The sequence below is a fragment of the Numenius arquata genome, chromosome 22 (assembly GCF_964106895.1).
Source record: "Numenius arquata chromosome 22, bNumArq3.hap1.1, whole genome shotgun sequence".
In the NCBI taxonomy this organism is placed as follows: domain Eukaryota; kingdom Metazoa; phylum Chordata; class Aves; order Charadriiformes; family Scolopacidae; genus Numenius; species Numenius arquata.
In genome coordinates this window covers 3,582,377-3,599,633 of record NC_133597.1, presented here as the reverse complement: position 1 = coordinate 3,599,633, position 17,257 = coordinate 3,582,377, and the positions used below count along the sequence as shown (strand labels likewise).

Sequence of the window (17,257 nt, the reverse complement as noted above, 5' to 3'; positions counted from 1 at the left end):
CAGGTTGTGAGGGAAGGGAGCTAAGGTGGGCTCTCTATCCAGGATGCGCTAATGGCCTCAAAAGAAGAGAAGCCTCAGCTCTCTCTATTAAGGCATTATTTTGACAGGATTTTGACGGTATTTTAGAGTAGTTTGACGTCACAAACCGTGCCCGCATGGCGCGAAGGCCCTGGGAAGGGACTCGCAAAGCCGAGGAGCGGCTCTGCACCACGAGCCGGTGCCCGTCTGTGCCCACCGCTCTAGGGATGTCATCATCCCTGGGGAGCTAGAGGGAGATGATGGAGCTCGTCTCCCAGGGAGTGCTTTGCTTCCTCGGCGCGCAGTGCCACAGAGATAGAGGTGTCAAGGTCTCCCGCACAAGGTCAATGCGGTGGCGTTATGTTAATGGGAGAGGAATTCTTCTCGGCTGCCTAGAAAAACTCCTGTTGTACAGATAAAGACCCCTGAGCGGCGTCACGGTGCAGCGTTGGTTTTAATGGAATGCAGGCTGGGGTAGCAGGTGGGACTGGGAGAGCTAGCAGCTGAAGGACATCATCCCAGGTCTTCACCAGTGTGGAGGGAGGGGTGTCAAGGTCAGGCAGGTGGGCTGGTAAAAGGTTATCTGGTAGTAAATGGCCTGGAAATGAAGAAAACCTGGTCCTTTCCCTCAAAGGCTGGATTGGCTAGCCCCGGGAAACAGGGAGCTGGGGAAAGATGAAGTAGGTCCTCGCGGGGAGGGAGAGGGATGAGCTGGCGTTAGGGCTGCGGGGAGGCAGAGAGGGGCCGGGGAGGCAGAAAGGCAGCGCAAGGCAAAGGCGGTGAGGTTGCGTGCTTGTGGGGGAGGTTTCGGATGAGCCCTTTCCAAAGGAGGGAAAGGTTTGCCTGAGGATAAAGCTTAGACCTGTGTGTCTGTATGAGCAGCCCAGCGGCGTAAATGCTGTCCATAACCCTGATCCTCCCTCTTGCCCCTCAGGACAGGCGGACAGAGGTTGGTCTCCTGCCTCAGCACTTCTCCTCGCTGTCGGCGGCAGCTACAACCCAACACTCATCGGACAGACAGCCTCACGGACACAGAGGACACTTCATCCCAGGACGCAAGGTAGGCGGCCACATTTCTTTTCCTTGTTGGTTGCATTAAGAGAAGCCCTCACAGGCGATACGGTTCGTGGCCGGCTTTCCCCCAGGAGGGGGTGGGATTGATGCGGAGCGGTGGGGACATTCTCTAGCCAATGTACGATCTTGGTGCCAAGTACCCGCGTCCCAGGGGTGAGCAGGGATGGGCAGGCAAGAGCAGGGAGGTCGTTAAGGGCAGGCGGCAGATGAGCCACCGCCTCGGTAGCCGGGGGCCAGCGCAGGAAGGGGAAGGCAGGGCACGGTGGTTGCCGGAAGGGGTTTGGGGAGTGCCGCCGGCCCCGGGGGGGTGTGATCAGCAGTTGTTTTGCCTTGGGGATGTTTCTCTGCTGTCAGTGCCGTCCTAGAAAAGACCCGTCACGTGTCGGCGCCTGCTTCGTTACGGTCTGTCCGTTGTAATGCTTGCCAAGAGTCCCGTAGAGGTGAGGGCGGCGCGAGGGAACAAAACCCGCTCTGTCTCGAAGCTGACGGTCGCTGGAGTCGTGCGTTCGGTCTCTCAGTTGCCGGTGCTTTGGAGTCAGGAAAAACCCGGGCAAAATCACGAAGGCCACAGGGGTGTAGGCTCCCGGTCTTGTTGCTTGTTGAGGGTCCCAAAAAGCGTCGCTGTAGCCATGCGTGCCGGGATGCGATCGGTGGTGAGGATCCGGAGGAGCAATCCTAGTAACGTTTTGTGCTTGTGTCTTTGGTATCTAGGGCAAGAAGGCTCCAAGCCTGTTGCTGATGGTGTCGAGTAACCTGCGTGCGGCTCCCGAGGAGCCACAAAGGTTTTGGACTGTCTTCCCCTCCTCGATCGCGGCGACGCGTCCCTCGCTCTCGCTCCGGTCCCCTGGTGACATCTCCCACGGCGGCGACCGGCAGCACCAACCTCCCGCGCCTCCGAGCTGAGCCGGGGCTCTGTGCCATCCCACGAGGCCACACGGGGACCGCAGTCGAGAGCCGGGGAAGGAGTAGGGAGTTTTGGGGCGCGAGCCAGCACATAGCATATGGCCGAGCGACCTGCCAAACGCACGGGAGGAGGTTGCGTCCCAGATCTCAGGGACTGCAACCGCACGGCACTAGGATGCTCGGAGCAAGCACCGCCCCTGATGATCATGTCCCTTAGGAAGGGGTGTTTTTGTGACCCTGCAATGTTAGGCTGGTTAGAGGAGCAGCAGAGACCTGGGGGAGAGGGGACACGAGGAGGGCTCTGTGGTTGTGACCAGGCACAAGACTACCAAGTAGCGTGTTACACTGCTTTTTGGCTTCTGGAAGGTTTGTAATACTGCGCGGTCTTATCTGTAACGTGGGCTAGGACACATATGCTCGCTCCTTGTACCTGTGATTAAAGCACTCTACCACTCAGGAGAATTCAGAACTGTTGTTTGGTGACAATAAACTCTTTCTGGTGACATGCAGTACCTTGGCTTTAAATTTTGCATGTCCCTCCCCAAAGGAGCGGGAGGCTTTTGTAAGCTAGTCTGTAGCCGAGCTGCCCATGAGAACGGCTCCCGTTCCCTGGGCTAATCCCCTCTGAAAGCTTCAGGCCACGAGAAAAGACCAAACAGGGGCAACTTTAAACTTTGCTGAAGTCCCACTGCTTCCTACTAGTCCCATTCCAGATAGCGCCAGGGTTACTATACCCTCTCAGATGTCCCACTGCACATAGAGGATGCTCCTGCCGAAGCAGCTCTCCCCCTAACCCCCGGGTTAGGGGAAAGCCACGGGGAGAGAGGAAAGGGAAAGTGCTACAAATGTCTTTCTGTAGATGGAGAGACAAGTGTGAGGTTTGTTTCTAAAATGGGGTAGACACGCGATGCTAAAAACAGCCAAATGTTGAGGAGGTAGAGGAGGCGAAGCAGATTTTCCAGGGGAGTAGGAACAGCTTTTCCTGTCCTCTATGTGGGGGAAGAGAAGCCGGGCTTTAGGAGAAGCACTAGCCCCACACGTCCCCCTCCGATGGCCCTAGAGCCAGGCCTGCCTCACGGCTGGCTCTTTCCCATCCTAGACGTAGTAAAAAGGGGAAATTATAGAGCCCCCAGAAGGGAAAGCGCTAGCCGAGGAGGCAAACACGGATGTCACTGAAGGCTCGAAGCCTCTCCTGGAGCAGTGCCTTGTCTCTGTGGGGGTCAGCCTTTCGGGCACATGCTGGGACACAGGCAGCGTAAGTACGGAGGGTCAAGAGGTGCAACTTAGTCTAGTGCAGAGGGTGGAGAGGTAAAAAATAAAGCAGGGTTTTTAAGGCTGAAGCTGTCCCTAGCAGGCATCCCAGCAGCCCGAGCGTAAATCCTTATCACCCCTAAAGTGAAGGTTGTCTGGAAAAGGAGGGGCAAGGAGGAGCCCTTACGGGCCGGCAGGAAATTTCGCCAGCGAATCGAGCTGGAGTGGGGAGACTTTCAGAAACAGCAGTTCTTATGTTTTCCTGCGATAAGCAGCTCCTCTCCCCCTCTTCTCAAGGAGGGATGGAGGCTGGAGCACAAATGCAGAGAGGAGCCCTTCTTACAGAGAAGGGCACGGCGCCCCACAAACAGCAATGCTTTCTGCTAGAAGTCACCTCCCTCTGCCCGGCAGCGGAGCGTAGAAAGGGTCAAGGCCAGCATCTGTAGGCGAGGAGCCGCTGGCCACCGACTGGAGCAGAGGGGCTCGCGTCCCCATCCCCATCTGGCGAGCCAGCGCGTGCCCTTGGCCACCCCGCAGCTACCGCTGCCGGTCTTGCTGGAAACCAACCCGTGCGTGTCCAGTGCGAATCCGACAGTGCCGCCGGTTTGAGACGGTTTGGGGAGAAAGAGGTGGGAATAAGATCTCTGCCCGTAGGCAGAGATCAGCCGGCTCTAAACGCCTGCCACTTTGCGTGCGGGGCAAGTCGCGGGCAGGGAACAAGCGATGAGATGGAGCAGGGCTGCCTCGCCAGCAGCCCCCATCCCCGCCGGGAGCCGAGGGGATGCCGGCCATCCCCTGGCGCCATCCGCTCCATCCCCTGCACGCGTGGAAGTTGCTTTTCCGAGCAGCAAGTGTGCACAAAAACACACACACGCAGAGCACCCCCGCAGCAGCCCCGCGGGTGGCTGCAGTCCCCGAGGCCATGCGGCGACACCGGCACCGGCGACGGGGGGGGGAGGACGACAAGGGACCCGTGGCTGTGCTGGGGGGGCTGGCGACCGCATTGGTTCCCCAATTCCTCGTCCTCCGGGAGGGGGGGGGCGGGAAGCGCCGCTGGGGGTGATGCAACGCGTATTTTGGGGGGCGGAGGGGGGGGGCTGCACCGTACCGTCGTGTACCCCCCCGCCTCCCGGTCCGGCTCACCCCCCTCCCCCGGTTGCGGTTTAACCCCCGCCGTTCCGTCTCACCTGCCCGTACACCTGGATGGGCTCCGCGGGGCGCGGGGCGGCGCGGCGGCTCCGCGGGGTCTGGGCGGCGGGGGCGGGCGGCGGGTCGCGGAGCAGCAGGACGGAATGGCCGCCCGCCACCGCCGACACCACCGGCGGCAGCAGCAGCGGCAGCAGCGGCAGCAGGAGGCGGCGGGGGAACGGGGCGGCCCGGCGAACCCCGCCGCTGCTCGGCGTCGCCATGTTCGTGCCGCCGGGGCCGGGCCGAGGCGTGCGGGGCCGCGGCGAACCGGGCGGAGCGGAGCGGGGGGCCGGGAGGAGCGGAGGGGAGCGGAGCGGAGCGCCGCGCCGCCGCCCGGAGAGAATGTGCAATGGGCAGCGGCCCCCGCTCCGCGCCTCCCCCCCCCCCCCCCGCTCCGCGCCGCTCCGCGCCCGCATCCCGCCTCCCCCCCCCCCCCGCGCGGAGGATGCTCGGGGGGACACCACCACCCCCCCCCCGACCCGGGGTGGGAGAGCGTGTGCGCTTCTCCGGGGAGGACGCTCGGGATTCGGGTGGAAGAACGTGGCCAGCGGGTCCGGGGAGGTGATCCTGCCCCTCTGCTCTGCCCCGGTGAGGCCCCATCGGGAGCACCGGGTCCCCATCTGGAGCACCGGGTCCAGTTCTGGGCTCCCCAGTTCAAGAAGGACAGGGAACTGCTGGAGAGGGTACAGCAGAGGACCACAAAGATGATGAGGGGCCTGGAGCATCTCTCTTACGAGGAGAGGCTGAGGGACTTGGGTCTTTTTATTTTAGAGAAGAGAAGGCTGAGGGGGGATCTGATCAATGCTTATAAATACTGAAAGGGTGGGTGTCAAGAGGACGGGGCCGGTCTTTTTTCAGTGGTGCCCAGGGACAGGACAAGAGGAAATGGGCACAAACTTGAACATAAGAAGTTCCATCTAAACATGAGGAGGAACTTCTCCACTTTGAGGGTGGCAGAGCCCTGGAAGAGGCTGCCCAGAGAGGTGGTGGAGTCTCCTTCCCTGGAGACGTTCAAAACCCGCCTGGACAAGTTCCTGTGCAACCTGCTCTGGGTGGACCTGCTTTGGCAGGGGGTTGGACTAGATGATCTCCAGAGGTCCCTTCCAACCCCATGTGATTCTGTGATTCTGTGAATTGAAAGTTATGTTGTATAAATGGAGCTAAATAAAAGAGATAGCAAGTAATAAAGTGCGACAGAATGAAATTCAATGGAATAAAGTCAAATAATATAAAAGAAGAGAGTTCCAGCCCGTGTCGTTTGGGGGATGCACGAGGTTTTCCCACCACTGCCCAAAGAGCAGCCTAGCTGCACCTTCTCTCCCATGCACAGCCATTGCTGCGTGTGCCCCAATTCTGGGCCTGAAGCCCGCCGGTATCCGCGGGAAGCAGCGTGTTTGCCTGTGGAAGCGTGCGGGCTGAGGTTTAATAGTGTTGCAGGCTTGGTTGTCACCTGTGGCTGTGTAGGGGGTGATAAATGTGAGAGGTCCCATATGGAGAGTGTTGCGCGAGGGGACTCCCCCTCTACTCTGCACTGGTGAGGCCACAACTGGAATACTGTGTCCAGTTCTGGGCTCCCCAGTTCAAGAGAGACAGGGAACTACTGGAGAGAGTCCAGCGTAGGGCAACAAAGATGATGGAGGGGTTGGAGCACCTCCCCGATGAGGAAAGGCTGAGAGAGCTGGGACTCTTTAGCCTGGAGAAGAGAAGGCTGAGGGGAGACCTTATCTATGTTTACAAGTACCTAAAGGGTGGGTTGAAGGAGGAGGGAGCCGGACTCTTTTCAGTGGTTTCCAGTGACAGGACGAGGGGCAATGGGCACAAGCTGGAACACGGGAAGTTCCATTTAAACATGAGGAGAAACTTCTTTCCGGTGAGGGTGGCAGAGCCCTGGAACAGGCTGTCCAGGGAGGTGGTGGACTCCTCTTCTCTGGAGATCTTCAAGCCCCTCCTGGATGCAGTCCTGAGTGATGTGCTCTGGGCAACCCTGCGTCAGCAGGGGAGTTGGACTAGATGATCTCTAGAGGTCCCTTCCAACTCTGACAATTCCGTGATTCCGGGAGCATGGTCCAGGGGCAGCATGCTGGGAAGGACGGTGCTGGAAATTGTGTTTCCAAACAAAGCCTGGCTCCCCTCTGTTGCCGCAGCTGGCAACCCGCAGCTCCTACCGACAATTCCCTGCTCTTACTGTTTGTCTGTCAGGTCTGGGGTGTTTGATGCCAAACCCGTGGCTGGACACACAGATGTCCACCTATCCTAGGGCAGGGGTTGTTGCGCACGCGGGGAGTAACTGTGCAGCCCCAGGGATGTCACAATAGGGACGTTCCAAACCCATGTCAGCGTCACCGAAGGCAGCCCCAGTCCCCACAGTGCCCGGGCTGGGAGCAGGAGGCTTTTCTGCATCAGGAGCTGCAGGGTCTGCCAGGAGGGAAAAGGTGTGCACGTTTTCTACGGGGGTTATCCTTCCCTGTGTATGAAATGGGGAGGGATTTCCTGGCTCACCAGCGTTCCCGCTCCTCTCCTGGTCCATCGAGCCACGTTGGTGGAATGTTGTGAGCCAGGTGAACAGGGATAGACGGGAGAGGTTGTAGTCTTGCATACATTAATCCCACAGTTGACCACAAGGAGAGGGGTGGTTTGCAGCACAGGATCTGCTCAGCTTGGGCTTTAGAGCCGCTTCCAGTGTTGTGGAAGCTGCGTGCCACTGGTGTCCGTTCCCAGAGGTCCCGCTCACACCACGTGCACCCGGTCCATATTCTTTCTCCGAGGCAATTATTCTGCGTCTCTGGTAGTTTGGGCACTTCCAAACACACATCCATCCCTGGGAAGCTCCCGTCGGTTTTCAATGTCTACCGGCCTTGTGCAGCGATGTTTTTTTGAGCGTTGGTTTGAGGCTCTTTGCTACGTCTTAAATTTCACGGGAGAGAAGAGTAGCTGGTAAAAACTTGGGTTTCCTGTAACGGAAGATTTATGAGGTGTATGCAGTGGTGAGATTATCCAGTGGGTCAACAGTAATGCTTTGCATCTAGTTTCTGTGAAGCACTATCACGGGAGGGAGGCGGGGGGGAGCGTTTGGGGTAAGCAGTTTCCCGGCACTCGGTGGGACCCACCGCAAGGTCAGGCTCCTGGCCAGGGCTGGTGAGGAACCTGCCAGCGGGGCAGCTGGGAGGGCAATAACATAGTCTTGGGTCCTTGTCACTGAGGGGGTGGGCAGGGAGCGATGAGGAGCCGCATCTGTCTCTGGATGGGGAGAGGAAGGCATGGATGGATGTCCAGAGGAGAGAGGAAGAGGTGTAAATTATTTCATATGCAGTGGTGATAGACTTCCCCCGGTACAGTTGTGGTACTTGGAGCTCTCCATCCGAGTTTCTTTCATCTTCTTGTCTGGGCAGAGCTGGGAAGCTGCCTCACCCGAGATGCCGGTGGAAGCTGGAGGTCCCTCTGGGTCCTCTCACCCCTTCTCCCACCCATGGCGCATGGCAGGTGGATTCGAGCCGTGCCGGCGGAGCGGCTCCTTCCACCCAGGGTGAAGGTAGCTAGCCGTGTGCTCGCTCATAAACCACTCGGCATAGGTTGTGTGCTTGTGCGGTCCTTGTAACTCATCAGCGTGGTGGAGATGATGTATGGTGATCAGGGACGGTGCAGGAGCAGTGCCAGCGGTCGCAACCCTGATTTATCGGGGCCGGCCAAAGCACTGGGCTCCAAGACTGGGGGACTTCCCTGGTGCCACTGCAGGCCAGGAGAGGCACCTCTCGTGCATCCCTTCTGGAAAGCGAATCACCCCATCCCTGCCCAGGGCTTGCGTGGTCGTACCAAGGAAATCATTGTCACGTGCAGGCTTTGTAGCCACTGGGCAGTGCCATGTCATGGGTGTTAGGGATTAGGGGCAGGAAGGGGGAGCGGGCACATGAGGTGGAAGGAGAGCGCCGGATTCACGCCTAGGTGGCAGGGAAGGACCAGGGCCAGCTGTGTCCAGGCTCCCGGCATTCGGGGTCCCCCTCTCCCGCCAGCTGGAGGGTCCCCTCTGCACGGCTCTGTCTCAGGCCGGGCAGTCAGAGGCTCATCTCAGAGCTGCACTTAACAGGGATACGTGGTCCATGCATCTGAGGTGGTTTGCTTGTGTCCAACTCCATTCATGCCCAGCACAGGGGACTTTGCCACCCGTGCCTGGGTGGACACGTGTTACGTGACTTGACGGACTGAGATCGTGCCTCAGGAGTGTAGGACAGTGCAAAGATGCGAGTCTGGCGTACTAGTGCCGGCTGACCCTCCCTCTCTCCCATTCCTCCCCTTCCTCCCTGCCGTTGGCACGGTCTCCTTTTGCTGCCGCATCTATCCGGGCACGTCAGATGGAGCAGGGGTTTGCTGCAACAGGACGAGGGGTCGCACCCCGCTCAGCCGCAGGTCCCCCTGCGGAATGGGAAAGGAGGGTGACCACAGGAGAGGATGGGAGCATCGAGCCATGGCCGTTGCTGGAGCCCAATTTGTCTCTGGAAGGCAGAGGAGTTTTCCTGGGCATTGTCTTGCAGCTAAGAGAAGGCCTTACCCGCCTTTCAGCCTCAGAGGTGCTGAGAACAGATTCAGGGGTTGTACATCCTCCGTCTCTTGCGCCGTGCACTCTTCTGGCATTTCTGACGTTGTTGGGAAATCTGTAAAGAAAATGGATGTGACCCAGCAGTAAAGGAACTGGAGTCTATGAATCCCAGGGATGGTCCCGAGGCGGATCGGCTGCCCCTTATTTAGCTCACCATCAGAGCAGAAACGCCATGCAGAGCTTTCCCCAAGGTGCTTTCGCCTGAAAACCTAGTTAGTGTATTTCAATCATCGAGTCAATACAGTGATAAGGCCTCCTAATGAAGGTCGTAGCGGTCCTGGCGCAGCGTTACATCCCTCCGGATGACCGGAGGTCACCGTGGGTAAAGGCAGAGTCAATAAGGGAGTTTTATTGCGCGGGAGCAGAGCCGGTCGCTCTCCAGAGAGATGTGACCCAAAAAGGCCACGTCATTGTTTTCCAAAAGCCCCACGCGTCCGTTCCGTCGTCTGCAAAATGACACACTGTGCCTGAGAAAATTCCCCCAAAAACAAGGAATAGAAGGGAGAACGGGTTAAGAAATAGTAAGAAATGAGGAAGTGGCTTTGCTTCTTAATGGAATCATAGATTCACAGAACCATTTCCCTCTCAGGGAAAAAAGGAGAGTTTATGGCCTTTGGAAAAAGGGGCAGGCCACTCCAGAAGATTACAAAAGTGTTGGAAGGCAACCGGGGGTGTCGGTCGACTGCCGACCGAATGTGAGCCAGCAGCGTGGCAAGGCGGCCAAGAAGGCCAACAGCATCCTGGCCGGTAGCAGGAACAGATTGGCAAGTAGGACTCAGGAGGCGATAGTCCCCCTGTTCTCGGCACTGGTGAGGTGCCCCACCTGGAGTACCGTGTCTGGTTTTGGGCCCCTGAGCACAAAAAAGACATTGAGGTGCTGGAGTGCATCCAGAGAAGGGCAATGAAGCTGGTGAGGGGTCTGGAGAATAAGTCTTAGGAGGAGCTGCTAAGGGAGCTGGGGGTGTTCAGCCTGGAGAAAAGGAGGCTGAGGGGAGACTCACTGAAAGTAGGATGTAGAGAGGCGGCGATGGGTCTCTTCTCCCAAGCCACAGGCTACAGGACAAGAGGAAACGGCCTCAAGTTGCGCCAGGGGAGGTTCCGATCGGATATCAGGAAAAATTTTTACGCTGAAAGGGTTATTAAGCATTGGAACGGGCCACCCAGGGAAGGAAGGGGTCGAGGCACCATCCCTGGAGGTATTTAAAAGATGGGTAGACATAGTGCTTAGTGACATGGTTTACATCAGAGTTAGGTTGGTGGTTGGACTAGATGGTCTTAGAGGTGCCTTCCAACCTAGACAATTCTATGATTCTATGAATTAGGTTGGAAAAGATCCTCAACGTAGTGGAGTCTGACCGTTAACCTAGCACTGCCCAGTCCACCACTAAACCACGTCCCTCAGCATTACATCTACACATCTTTTAAGTACCTCCAGGGGCGGTGACTACACCGCTTCCCCGGGCGGCCCGTACTGACCCTCGACAACCCTTTTGGCGTAGAAATTTTTTCCTAATAAGCAATGTAAAACTGCCCTGGCGCCACTTGATACCTCTTATCCTACCTCTCATTACTCGGGAGGGGAGACAAACCCCCACCTCACTTTAACCTCTTTTCAAGTACTTGTAGAGAGCAACAGGGTCTGCCCTCAGCCCTCTTTTCTACGGGAGGAATGACTTCAGGTCCCTCAGTCACTCCTCATCAGAGTTGTGCTTCAGACCCCTGACCAGTGTCACAGACCTTCTCTGAACACGGTCCAGTACCTCAATGTCTTTTTTGTAGCAAGGGGCCCAAACCCAGTATTTAAGGCACAGCCTCAGCGCCCCTGAGTACAAGGGACACCATCGCCCCCCGAGTACCGCCGGCCACACTATTCCCAATTCAAGCCAGGATGCCTTCTTGGCCACCCGGGCACACCGCCAGCTCTCACACAGCTGGCCACTGACCAACATCCCCAGGTCCTTTTCCACCAGTCAGCTTTCCAGCCACTCTTCCCCAAACCCATAGCTCTGTACGGGGTCATCAAGACCCAAGCGTAAGACCCAGCCTTTAGCCCCATAGAACCTTATACCAGCGGCCTCAGCCCATCGATCCAGCCTGTCTAGATTCTTCCGTAGAGCCTTCCTACCCTCAAGCAGGTCAACACTCCCGCCCAACAGTCTTACTGAGGTTGTACTCTATCCCCTTGCCCAGATCATCGACAGAGATACTAAACGGAACAGGGCCCAACATTGAGTCCCGGGCTACACCGCTCGTGACAGGGTGTCAACCACATGTAACTCCGCTCACCACATTCTGGGCCTGGTTCTCCAGCCTATTTTTTTACCCAGCAAAGCGTATGCCCATCCAAGCTGCGAGCAGCCAGTTTCTCCAGGAGCATGCTGTGGGAAATAGTGGTAGAGGCTTTACTCACATCTGAATTTCACTGAATTTCACTGAATTTTTTTTAGAGTTGGAAGGGACCATATAGATCATCTAGGTAGACAACATTCACAGCTTTTTCCTTGTCCACTAAGTGGGTCACCTTGTGATAGAAGGATATGAGGTTATTCAAGCAGGACCCGCCTTTCATAAACCCGCGCCCACCACCTTCAATCGCCCAGTCGTCCTGAACTTGCCACACAATGGCACTCGAGACGATCTGCTCCGTAACCTTTCCCGGCACCCAGGTCAGTCCGAGAGGCCCGCATTTCCCCGATTCCTCCTTCCAGCCCTTCTTATAGATGGGAGTCACATTTGCTGCCCTCCAGCCAACTGGGACCTCCCCAGGTAGCCGGGGCTACCAAGAAGTGACAGAAAGGGGCTCGGCAAGCGCTTCAGCAGGCTCCTTCAATACTCTTGTACGGATCCCATTCAGTCCCAGAGACTGGCAGGAGTCTAAGCGGGCGTACCGGGACGTTCACCATTTCCCTGTGGGTTTCAGAGACTTTGTTCCACTCCCCGTCTTCTGGCTCAGGCGGACGGGTACATGGCAAAAAAGTGGTCTTAGTATGTGAGACAAAGAAGGCAGGAAGAACTTTAGCCTTTTCCTCATCCTTGGTCACTATGTGTCTCCCCACATCCAATAAAGGGTAGCGGTTCTCCCTAGCTCTCCTGTCGTTGTTAATGCAATTATGGAAACATTGCTTAGTGGTTTTTGTGGCAGTAGATAGAGTAAGTTACAGTTGGGCTCCGGCCCTTCTAATTTTCTCCCCCGTTTAACTGATGACATCCTCGTAGTCCTCCCGAGTCGCCTGGTCCGTCTTCCGAAGGTCATGATAAGCTTTCCTTTTCTTCCCGAGTTCCAGCCAAAGCCAGAAGGGAGAAAATCGATGCCCGGCTTTACCCCGGCCTCCGTGCCACGCTCCTCGCAGGGGGCTCCAAGCGGCGCGACTGTCCGCTCGCGCAGGGATCCGAGAAGGGTCCCTGCGCCCCCCGGGGGAATCCCTCCCACCCGGTCGCTGGGGCTGGCACAAGGGAGAGAGCGGTAGCAAAGACCTTCGGGGTGACCCTAGCGCTGGTAAACGCTAACAGATGAATAGCTCTTTCTTTGCGGAGGGAAATACACGTTTCCTTTGCCAAGGTATTTTGTGTTTCTTGAAAAAAGAGCCCGTCTCCTGCTGTAGAGAGGAGGGGGAAGAGAGCAGGGTGTATTGTAAGGTCCATCTGGATTTCATCAGCAGCAAATGACGGGAACTCCGCAAGTGAGGCGAGGACCCCCCGGCCCCCCGGTTTTCCTTCCCCTCTCCCCCTCGTCTTTCCCCTAGAGGTCCCAGAGGGCTTCTGGGACCGTGGGGGCTGGAACACAGCAGGCAGACAGAGAGCGGATAGAGGGGTTTATGGGAAGCATTGCACATAAAGGGGGGTAGTAGCTGATGGGCAGAGACGTAGGGAGAGAGAGCCCACTTCAGCCGTGGGAAGAGACCTGTGTCTGTGTAGCTTGGAGAAGACTGAGAGGGGATCTTATCAACGCTTATAAGTATCTAAAGGGCAGATGTCAAGAGGCTGGGGTCAGGCTTTCCTCAGCAGCACCCAGCGACAGGACAAGGGGCAACAGGCACAAACCAGAACATGGGAAGTTCCATCTGAACGTGAGGAAAAATATCTTTCCTTTGAGGGTGGCGGAGCCCTGGAACAGGCTGCCCCAGAGAGTGTGGGGAGTCTCCTTCTCTAGAGATATTCCAAACCCGCTCGGACGCATTCCTGTCCACCCTGCTCCAGGCAACCCCGCGCCGGCAGGGGCGTTGGACTAGATAATCTCCTGAGGACCCTTCCGACCCCTGTTATTTTGCGATGCTGGGTTTCTGAGTGGAAAAGAGTAAGTGTGCTATGGTGTGGCAGACAGAGAGGGTAAGCAGGGATGCACATAGTAGCCCCCCGGCTCAGCTCCCCCGGGACCCCGAGCGCGTCACCGCACCTCTCTGGTACCGCCGCACCGTCTCCCCTAGCTGCTTGTCGCCGCGTCCCACCTGTAGGTGCTGGCAGTCTGATGAGTGACACACTGGCTGGGAAGGAATAGCATGTAAAATAGGGCAAAATATGGCACGGCCAGCAGCGGGAGGCCGGCAAGGTCACATTGTGCCGTCTGTGTCGCTCGAGAAGCTGCGATACATCCCTCCTGGTCCATGTCTGGCACCTGCCCGACAAGCGACTCGGGCCAGATCAGGGCCAGGGGGATTTCCAAGCGGCATCACCCCGACGGCAGGACAGGGAGATCTCGGCCCCTGGCACCGTGACCATGCAGGCCGCTGCTAAGCTCCATGCTCAAACGCCAAGCAAACAAGCTCGAGTCAAAATCCTGGGCCCAAAGCTTCCTCGTGCAGCAATAGCGTCTGGTCCTGAGGATGCTCTGTGGGATGGCGGGGGGTTTCCTTATTCTGCACGTAGCCTGAGGGAAAAGCTGTACGCTTTAGACATAGCCACGGGAATGCGTGGCTATGTCTAGCCCTAACAACCCCAGGCAACGCTACAGGCTTGGGGAAGAGTGGCTGGAAAGCTGCCCAGCAGAAAAGGACCTGGGGGTGTTGGTGGACAGCCGGCTTAACATGAGCCAGCAGTGTGCCCAGGTGGCCAAGAAGGCCACCAGCATCCTGGCCTGTATCAGGAATAGCGTGGCCAGCAGGAGGAGGGCAGTGATGATGCCTCTGTACTGGGCACTGGTGAGGCCTCACCTCGAGGGCTGTGTTCAGTTCTGGGACCCTCACTACAGGAAGGACATTGAGCTGCTGGAGCGTGTCCAGAGGAGAGCCACCAAACTGGTGAGGGGTCTGGAGAACAAGTCATATGAGGAGAGGCTGAGGGAACTGGGCATGTTTAGTTTGGAGAAGAGGAGGCTGAGGGGGGACCTCATTGCCCTCTACAGCTACCTGGAAGGAGGGTGTAGAGAGGTGGGTGTTGGCCTCTTCTCCCAAGGGAATCATGACAGGAGCAGAGGAAATGGTCTGAAGCTGCGGCAGGGGAGGATTAGATTGGATATTAGGAAGAATGACTTTACAGAGAGAGTGGTCAGGCACTGGAACAGCCTGCCCAGGGAGGTGGTGGAGTCGCCATCCCTGGAGGTATTTAAGAAGCGTGTAGACGTGGCACTTGAGGGCATGCTCTAGTGCCCGAGACTGTTGGTTTGCATCTGTTTGTGGGGGGGTGTGGGGTGTGGTTGTGGGAGTTTGTTTTGGTTTTGGTGTTTGGTGTTGTGGGTTTTGTTTTGGTTTGGTTTGGTTTTTTTTTTGTTGGTTGGACTCGATGATCTCAAAGGTCCCTTCCAACCAAGAAGATTCTGTGATTCTGAGTCATGGGACACACATGGCACCGCATCTCGGTGCCTCTTTCGCGCGTTTGACCTTTGCAAGGCTCGGTCAGCACCGAAGGGGACAGGAAGGTGTCCAGGCGCCCCATGGACCGACGAGTTTGGCAATAACCAGGTCTGTGTCAGATGAGCGCATCGTCCCTTTGGGGGGACGGCCGTGCCATAGATGCTAGGGATCGGTTTTTCCTTTCTGCCTAGGCGAAGGGAGGCAAGGCAGAGGTTATCGGCCAGGCGGCGTGTCCGTGTGAGATTTGAGTGGATCTCAGGGTAGCAGGTTTGATCTTAGGATGGGCATTCGGCAGAGAGGGAGAGTCACTCGCGCCGCCCTTCGGTCCAGACACCCTGGCAGCACGTCTGGAGGTCGGTGGTCTAGGTTGGCCCCCACCTTGTCCTTACCCGAGGCCACGTGGCCAGCCTTTTCTAGGAGAAGGGGATGGATGGACAAGGGTCCCTCAGCCCTTGTGATGGGTAGAGGGCGAGCCGGGTGGACGTGAGGTTCCTGAGCTTTTTGCACATGTCACAGAACGGTCCTCACCATGACATCGTGCCTCACGCCGTCTCCAACAGCCGTGGGCCACCCTTTGAGTATCCTCCAGCGAAGCCACTCTCTTCCTCATGCCCCACAGTTCCGGGGCAATGGGAATGAGGAGGACGAGGAAGGCCACGCGCACCGGCGCAGGTCCCACCCGGTGCCACGAGCAACACCTCCATCTTGTGGTTACAGCAGCATCAGTCATCGTGTCCTACCACAGGCACTTGTAGGGAGACACCGTTAGGTGTAAAAATAAGGGATTGTGTTGTCAGGGCGCAGCCAGGCATTCCCAGAGGCGAGCTTTCCCAGCTCCGGGTCGGGGTCGGGCACGCTCGGCAGGCGGGAGACAGGCCGGATAAGGACCAGCATTCCGGGGAGGTGTGAGGGCCGGGGCGCAGGCAGTTTCCCCACGGGAGGGACGTCGTCGAGAGGCGGCGGGGGCCGGCAGCCCCCAGGGTGTCTCCCCTCTCAGCCCGCACAGAGGAGTCGGCGGGGGTCACGCCAGCCATCGGCCTCGAGGCGGCCAGGGTCGGCTCTGGGCTGCATCTCACTCCCCAAGGGTGTTCAACATGGGAAGGACATGGATCTGTGGGAGCAAGTCGACAGGAAGGCCAGGACGATGCTGCGAGGGCCAGAGGGCCTCTGCCACGAGGGCAGGCGAGAGAGTTGGGGGGGTTCAGCCGGAGAAGAGAAGGCTCCGGGGAGACCTTAGAGCCTCTTCTAGTCTCTAAAGGGGCTCCAGGAAAGCTGGGAAGGGACTCGTGATCAGGGAGGGGAGCCATAGGATGAGGGGGAAGGGTTTGACACTGGAAGAGGGAGATTGAGATGAGATCTGGGGAAGAAATTCTTTGCTGTGAGGGTGGTGAGAGCCTGGCCCTGGTTGCCCGGAGAAGCTGCGGCCGCCCCATCCCCAGAGGGGTTCAAGGTCCGGTCGGACGAGGCTGGAAGCGACCCATTCCAGTGGGAGGCGTTCCTGCCCATGGCAGGGGGGATTGGACTAGATGGTCTGTATCCGTTGTTGGAAGGTGTGAATCTATGAACGTATGAATCCTAGGGACTGTCTGGCAGAAGCAGGACTTCTGCCAGAGCATTCTGGCTGTGTCTCCCATAGCTTTTATGCAGGTGGGGTCGCGGCGCTCCCACCCGCTCCCCAGTTCTGGGCAGCCCAGTTCCAGAAGGGCAGGGGTAGAGCATGAAGGGACTAGCATATCTCTCTGATGAGCAAAGGCTGAGGGTCTTTTTATTCTGGAGAAGTCCGAGGGGGGATCTGATCAATGCCTATAAATACTGAAAGGGTGGGTGTCTGAAGGACGGGGCCAGTCTTTTTTCAGAGGTGCCCAGCGACAGGACAAGAGGTGACGGGCACAAACTTGAACATAAGAAGTTCCACCTAAACACAAGGAGGAACTTCTTTCCCATGAGGGTGGCCGAGCACCAGAACAGGCCGCCCAGAGAGGCGATGGAGTCTCCATCTCCGGAGACATTCAAAACCCACCAGCACACGTTCCTGTGTAACCCGCTCTGGCTGGACCTGCTCTGTCAGGGGGGTCGGACTAGATGATCTCCAGAAGTCCCTTCCAACCCCATGTCATTCTGTGACTCTGTGGAGTCAGCGAGGCTGGAGCCGTGCACAAGGCTCAGCGAAGGCGGAGAGACAGGGTCTCAAGAAAGGCCATGGGCTTTTCCCAGGGGTCAGATCTTGGTAGGAAACGAGGTCCGTGGATAAGCACAGTGGCATGCAAAGGGCAGCGATGGTATCAGCGCATTCGATCCGGGCCTCACCGCGACCCTCTGCAGTTCTCAGGGCTCCCGGTTAATCAGCAAACAGAGGTCAGGGTCCCCGAGCACGTGGGGGAGAGGGAATCATCACAGGGAGGAGAGAGCGGAGAGTCGGGAGCAAGGGCGAAGGGACCAAACGGCA

The 17,257-nt window shown here is 57.7% G+C and overlaps 1 protein-coding gene across 1 annotated transcript in view; it reads right to left on the bottom strand.

Annotated features, from left to right (window-relative positions):
- SORL1 (sortilin related receptor 1) overlaps window positions 1–4,655 on the bottom strand; it is a 49,157-nt gene extending 44,502 nt beyond the window's left edge. Inside the window, exon 1 of the mRNA XM_074162262.1 lies at window positions 4,434–4,655. Within this exon, the coding sequence (XP_074018363.1) occupies window positions 4,434–4,655 (222 nt within the window). The remainder of the gene's footprint in view (window positions 1–4,433) is intronic.
- Between the last annotated feature and the right edge of the window lie 12,602 nt (window positions 4,656–17,257).